This window comes from Octodon degus, unplaced genomic scaffold (assembly GCF_000260255.1).
Source record: "Octodon degus isolate 3935 unplaced genomic scaffold, OctDeg1.0 scaffold00357, whole genome shotgun sequence".
Taxonomy (NCBI): domain Eukaryota; kingdom Metazoa; phylum Chordata; class Mammalia; order Rodentia; family Octodontidae; genus Octodon; species Octodon degus.
In genome coordinates, this window is record NW_004524933.1 from 678742 (window position 1) to 686227 (window position 7486).

At 44.8% G+C, this 7486-nt stretch overlaps 1 protein-coding gene across 1 annotated transcript in view; it reads left to right on the top strand.

The window, feature by feature from the left end:
• Washc2c (WASH complex subunit 2C) overlaps nucleotides 1-7486 on the top strand; it is a 69797-nt gene that overhangs the window by 42084 nt on the left and 20227 nt on the right. Inside the window, exons 16-18 of the mRNA XM_023708398.1 lie at nucleotides 758-844; nucleotides 5041-5142; nucleotides 6429-6554. Coding sequence (XP_023564166.1) covers nucleotides 758-844; nucleotides 5041-5142; nucleotides 6429-6554 — 315 coding nt within the window. The remainder of the gene's footprint in view (nucleotides 1-757; nucleotides 845-5040; nucleotides 5143-6428; nucleotides 6555-7486) is intronic.

A 7486-nucleotide genomic window follows, 5' to 3' on the forward strand; every position in this document is an offset into this window, starting at 1 on the left:
ATGTGGTTTTTAATTTTCGCTCTATTGACATAGTGTATTACATTGATAGATTTTCGAATATTGAACCAACCTTGCATCCCTGGGATGAATCCTACCTGAAAGGTGATTCTTTATCCAGTGTACTTTTTCATTTTTATTTTTTGGATGGTCACATTGATCTGTGTTTCTCGAGTCCCCTGTGTCACTGTTGGTCTTACGCTATCCAGCTGCTGTTCTTTCCCCTGTCAGCGCTGGTTCCTTTCTGTTCTTTTTCACCCGAGACCCATTGTGTCACATCCTTGCCAGAAACCCAACTTGTGCCATAATCACCATCCCAGCACCTGAAAGTTCCAGGAAGCCTGTGCAGACGTCTCTGTGGTTTGACCACACATATCCCATGTATACGTTGTGTGACAGTGAGCAGTCTGTCTTGTGCCCTTCTTAACCAGGCATGCCCTCTGCGCCATCTTGCTTTTCCCTTGCTGCAGTTACCTCGTCCCAGAAGGCCCTTCTCCCTGGGCCCAGGCCTTGTCTATCAGAGGAACTTCCTTCCCACTTGCCTAACATAGACCAGTTGTAAATTCTTCCCATGATAGTTCACCCCTTATGCTCATTCTTTGTATGAAACTCACACGCACCAAGGTCCATGTGGGCATCCACGGACATCTTTATTCCTGGAGGTAGACCTTGGCACCTTCTCATAGCAAAGACTCAATAAGCCTTACTTCCAGGTATCATATGTACTAATCTTCTATTTTTCTTCTTTTCCCTCAATAAGGTAACCCTACCTTCCAGCAAAAATCTCAAGCTCTCACCAGAAACAAAAACTCACAAAAGTTTATTTTCGGATGAGGAGGATTCTGAGGTATGAAATTCTTTTTCTTTGTCCTAAATATTTATCTACGCCTGTGTCGCTAAGGACTATTATTTCTGTTTTTATTTTATTTTATTGAGAAATATCAATGAGACACTTTCCAAGCTGATTCATAGGACATTTTCAATAATTAATACATTGCACATTGTTATCTTCTCAGCGGTCATCCACAGCACAAGAAGCAGCCAGGACATCCTGTCCAAATACTACTACTACAAATCCTTCCTCTCACTGAACCAAGCGAAAGCAGTCATACATCTATTCTAAGTATTCTGTATATACAAATACAAAATACTTCCTCTGTATCCCCCCTCTCCAGTTCAGTCCTGTCAGGGATGGGTATTCTATTGGCATCTAAATATTATAGGTGTTTGAATTCAGCAAAACAATCCAACACAAGGACTATTATTTCTGGATCAGTTTATTTCCCCGGTAGAGACATAAGACTTTTTAATGAGTATGTTCAGTTTTTTGTTGTAGTCTTTAAAATAATTTCCAGAAAGTACTTGGGCTTCAGAAAGTCATATGGTTATAACTCTATTTCGGATTTGACTCTATTACGCTGCATGCAAGAATACTCTGCCTCTAGGATGCCCAGGATTTAGGCTCTTATTGGTTCACACAATAATTGGTCTGACACTGAATGCCAGAGTGGACAGCAGCCTGTTGCTTCCATCTTTGACGATCTCACTGACTAAATGGCAGATATGGGATTGAAGTGGTTTCTGCCTTGTGACCAGGCACAGGTTGTGGATGGCCTCTTTTCCCTCTAGGCTGTGTCTTTCTCTGACTGTGTCAGGCCTGGTCCTTTAGGTTCTAGCCTTAGGCCAACCCTTTGGAAGGTAAGACACAGTAAGCATCAAAATGTATGTGTAGGGCTGGGGTGATATGATAGCTCGAGGGTCTAAGCACATGCCTCGCAAGTTCAAAGACCACAGATTTGATCTCCAGTGCCACATGCCATGCTGGCTTCAGAACCAAGCATGGTGGCGCACACTTGTAATCTCAGTGCTGGGGAGGCTGAGACAGGAGGATCACTACAAGTCTGAACTGCGTACTGAGACCCTATATCAGCAAAATAATAACTTTTTGAAACAATGTACATGTAATTTGAAGACACCTGGACTCCACGCTCTGCTCTCATGGGTAGGCTTTGCACTCCCAGCCAGGGTACGTGGATGTGGAGTGATAGAAGTAATCCCCCTCAGGCTTGTATTTCCTTGAGGGCTTGTGGATAGAGAGAAGTAGCCAAGTGTAGTTCAGGCCAGCTCCTGACCCTCCAGTAAGCAGGGGAGCCCCATGCAGTTTCTCTCTGGGTCCACATGTACTAGCCTGCCTTCCAGCACACCTGCCCCTCATACCTGGCTGGTGCCTGGCCCCTGCCTCTCTTGAGTGCTCTTCTGAGGTGATTCATTTCCCTACTCTCTGGTCTAAGAAGAGTCACCACACCAGCCTGCCACACCCAGCTGCAGCACAGGCCCCAATGCACCTATCCACTCTGCTTTGTCTGGGTACTGTTGCTTGGCGACTACTGTTCCTCCCCCAGCTTGGCAAGCCTCCCCAGGACGGGAAGGATTTGTCCCCAACTGTATTCCAAACATCCTACCTCTAATATCAGCACTTGGTCTTGCTCAGTTACCCAGTGATAGTCAAGAGTGAGAAAAACCAGATGAGAGAAGTTTCATTGATTTTCCTGGGGTTCTGCTTATTTATTGCTGTTAGCATACCACCCCCCAGAATGCAGTGCTTTACAACACCAGTTGATTCACTGTCTCCTGTAGTTGTACTTGTCACCAGGGGCCTCTTGTGTCTGTATGGGGCTGGGCTGAGAATCCTTCTGCAGAAGAGACATGAGCAGCAGGGCTGCTGCTGAGTACCCAGTGCTGTCTCCCAGGGACACAGCTCAGGGACGTGGGTCTGGACAAGAGTCAGGCCACAAGTGGGATTCTTCAGAGAGGGCTTGGAAGCTGTGCAGCCTTTCATAGCCCAACTTTGGAAGCCTGTCTTTTCCTCCTGGATGCCTTGTCCCTTGGTTGGTTGAGATAGCCATACAAGGCCCAGCCTGGATGGAAGCAAAAATGCAGATTGCACTTGGTGGTAGGAGTGTAAATGGATTGGAGATTCAGTTTATTTTTTTTTTAATTTTTTTTTATTTATTTGAGAGAGAGAGAGAGAGAGAGAGAGAGAGAGAGAGAGAGAGAGAGAGAGAGAGAGAGAGGTGTGTGTGTGTGTGGCCAGCTCAGCCCACCAGGGGGCGGGGCTGGCTGGCATGTGGTGCTGGGGGATTGAACCACGGTCCCTGATGCTTTGCCAAGCTAGTTCCAAGTAGGTGCTTTAGACCACTGAGCCATCTCTCCAGCCCTGGAGATTCAGTTTAAAACCACAGCAAGGCTTTGACCCCTGCTCATCTACACAGAGTAAGTGATTTTGTCATAGGAAAAATTGAATCAACAGTAGCCGGGAGCTTAGAAGAAGAAAGGAAAGTTTATTGACCCTAGTGGACCCTAGAGGAATAATCTCCAAAGTCTGGGACCTTGATTACAGAGAGCTTGTTTTACATATAAGGTGGCAAACAGAAGTTAGGAGAATGAGATAAGCTTTTTTAAAAAAACGTATTTGGTTGTTGCAGGGTCTCACTGTGCAGCTCAGACTAGTGGTGATTGTCCAGCCTCTCCACTTCTGGGATTATAGAAATGCGCCACTATGCCTGGACTCTGGCTGGCTCAGCCCACCCTGGGGGGTGGGGCTGGCATGGCATGTAGTGCCAGGGATCAAAGTGTGGTCCACCTAAGCTTGTCTAAGCAGGGCCTTTAGTCCACTGAGCTATCTCACTGGCCCCTGAGATAAGCTTTTGTTGAAGGTTATGATACAGTAGGTAACTTATGGTGAGCATAGTTGTATATAGCAACACAGTTGTATGTTAATGTTTCTAGTACATTCACAGAAGTTTCAATTTGAGGACATCATATAATCTAGCTAAGTTCAGTTGCAGAGAGCACAATGAATGCAATTTTATTGAACAAAATGGCTGCAGTTAGGTCAGGATTTCTGCTTCATTTTACTGCGTGTGGTTGGTAGTCTTGAGCATGGAGACGTAAAGCCAGGCAAATAGCAGATGAAGCTCTGGGATAGAGGGCCAGTTCCTTGCCCCTGTGTCAAGCTAGCAGCTGTTTTCCTGGGCAGTCATGGTGGGGGGCAAGTTGGAAGTAATGGAAATGTCTTTTTGCCCAGCACCAAGAAGGGTCCAAAATTATGATATAGAAGTTTATTTTTACTCTTTTTTTGGATTGCTTTCATTTTCTTAAAAACAGAGCTCTTGTTTTTGGAGGGGTTTTTTTGTTGTTGTTGTTTTTTGTTTGTTTTTTTCTGGCACTGTGTAAAACGTAGGAGGTATAAAATCCTAGAACCTTCCAGAGCTCCAGGTGTAGCCTCTTTGCCTGAACTCACCTGTGAAGGTAGGGATGGCAGGCCTGTGAGGCCACTGTGAATGCCTTAGATCTGCACTGCAGGAGGAAGCACTTGTTTAATAGTTAAAGAAAATTATTCAAAGTGGTCATTAGAAAGTATATTCATGTCCTATTTGGCTTTTTGAAGTTTCTCTGCCTAAGCGAGCAGTTGTCCAGTCTTCTGTTTGAATTCATGCAGCTTTGTTAACAGAGCTCTCTCTTCAGTCCGAGGTGACATTTTGAAACACTGTGAAGACTGTGCAGAACACAGCAGCTCTGTCCTTGATATGCATCATCTCATACCTATACTTTAAGTTCAATAGCAAACATTTGGAAGTAGAAATTTATATTCATTTAAAAGCAATACAATCCTAAGGAGAGAGAAGTGTTACTAGTAAATAATCATAGACCCATTACTTGTGAATCTAGGATGTCTCCATGATTTGGGTCATTATCTCAGGCTCTTAAAGAGACAAAGTCATTTTTATTTTCTCAGCATCTGGGACAGTGATAAGGACTTGTCCTCCTGCCTGTGGAAACCTTGGGCTTGAATGATACCACCTGAAGTCCCTCAGCCCTCTTCCTTCTCTCCCATTAGCTGCTTGGGGGGCACACGCCTAAGTAGGCTCCCAGGCCAGATCCCTTGGACTCTGTCTCAGCCTCATAGCAGCCAATGTTTCTGTCATCAGTTCCTGTAGTGATCTGAAATGCTAACCAGCACTTTCAATCTTGACCCAACAGGATTTGTTTTCATCTCAAAACACGAGTAAGTCCAAAAGTGCATCTCTTCCTCCCAGCAAGCTCGCCACACCGGTCTCCCTTTTTGATGATGAAGATGAAGAGGTAAACATCTTTATTTCAATATCAGATAATCAGCTTTTAATTAACTAGAAAAGGTGGCTGATGACTACAGTAGAGCCCTCCAGAGGCTCACAGAGTGAGGGGCTCTAGGGAGCCACAGGTTGCCTGGGGCTGATGGAACAGAAGTAGGGCTATGCACACTGCAGCCACTCACATGGTTGTCTAGGAGGCTACAGACACATGGCCAAGTTCTTGTGGGAAGCTTAATAGAGTTCATCATTAGACCCTGCCTTTGAGAAGCTTTTTATAACATGTTCAAATATGCCAATGATTTTCAGGAGACCAGCCATCTCCTCACCTGGCCTTTCTTTTCCACTCTGGATAGGGAGAACTTAGTAGGGGAGAAAAGTCAGAATAAAACCAAAGCAAACCCAACTGTTGTGCAGCGTGATGCAATGGCTGAGCACATGGCTGGTGGCCTCAGACCAAGCTTCTGTCACTTCACACAGGACCCTTATCTCGTAAATCTCCATTTCCTGAAGGTGATTATGCCACTGTGATAGCCAAAGCTGACACCTGATGTAAAACCCTGCAGTATCTGGCACGGAGTTTGTGCCAAGAGTCTTCCCACTGGCCACTCGCTCATCATGGTGCCCGCCTCACCACACTGTCCTGTGAGGCCCCTTCACCCATCGTGCACTGCAGGGCATCCATCTGCCATCATGTACCATGTAGAGTTTATCTGAATTAAGATCAGGCCTCTCCTGGCTTTGCTCCCATTATAAGTATCTCAGTATACTTTTAGAGTGAATTTATGATACCATTGAGCCTATGTGAATCAACCCTTACTACAGCAACCATTTTATGTAGTAAACTTTTTTAACTTTGTATTCTGTCTCTAAAGTTAGTTAGAACCCAGGTCATTCCTTCCCTCTCCCATGAATGTGTCTTAGCTGTTACAGGGTGGAGAAAACCCCTTACTTGTCTTTTTAGCCCTTGCTCAGCTTCTAAGTCATAGAAGAGAAATGTGACTTAGTGGCTGCCACCTGCCCTCATGCCTATGGGACACTGCCTGGGCCTTGGTCCTCCTCATGCCTGCACCGCCTCTGTTGCCTTCTCTTTGCTGCCTACTCTGCACTTAGGTCTTTGGTGACCCACTTACTTCCATGAGTCCAGAATGCAATTAGGAAAGGCTAGAAGAGGGGGACTGTTTCTTGATGTACAAGGTGTTACATTCTAACCCTTGAGGAGATTTTTTTCTCCCTTTGACATGACCTCTCTTTCATGTGTATGAAGCCATCATAGCTTTCTACCATTTGTCTTTCTAGGATAATCTTTTTGCCATGGCTGCTGGAAAGAAACAAATGCCATCTCTGCAAAGTCAGGAGAAGGCAAAGCCCTTGGAACAACCCAAAAAGAAAGCCTCTGCCTTACTCTTCAGCAGTGATGAGGAGGTAAGTTAAGGTTTCACCTGAAGATGAGGAAGATCTTGTTTGTTAGGATCGATGAATTACAGCTGGTCTGGACCTACTAAAGGCGATGTTTATAAAATTAGGGGGGTTTTGTTTTTGTTTTTTTTTTAAAGCTATTTAGGATATGTTAACTTAGAGATTGACCTTTTTAAAGTAGTTAGCATACCTTCCAGTCCTCAAAATCTACCAGATGCTGATTCAGATGATGCACTCATGGTTTGTGACTGAGGCGCTATAGCAACTGATTAACATGAGCTAAGTTTTAGGTGGCATGAGAGTCATTAGAAGTGAAGGCCCAGAGACACAGGGAGACCCATGCATTTCATGCCATGTCTGATGAGCATGGGCAGTTGTGGAGGAGACTGGACAGAGAGGTGTGGTCAGATGGTCATAACTGCAGAAATTCAGCCAGACTCCACTGTTCAGATTCCTCTTCAAGTTGGTGATAAGGATCTTCTTACCTCTGGATATAGGACAGCACCTCTAGAGGAATGGTCTGTGGCCTCCTTTGCAAAGCACAGTTTCAAGGAAGGAGCATGAGGGAAAGGTCAGAGCTTGCTGCTCTGTTTACTGCATGCCTGAGTGTCATACCTTAGTGTAGCACAGCCTGTACTCCATCAGCTGCATGCTGTTTTGTCTAGTGACAACTGTCACAGTAAGGACAGCTAGACAAGTAGGAACAGCCTGTGCATGTTCAGTGTATAGGATTCTTTCTGTTTCCAAATCAGCATAATCAATAGTGAGTTTCGTTTAGCTACTTTTCACATTGAACTGTGCAAAAAAGCCTTTCATGAAATTTTAAATCTGGGGCTAGGGAGATAGCTCAGTGGCATAAGTGCCTGCCTGGCAAGCACAAGGTCCTGAATTCTAATCCCAGTACAAAAAAAAAAAAAAAAAATTAAATCTGGATCTTC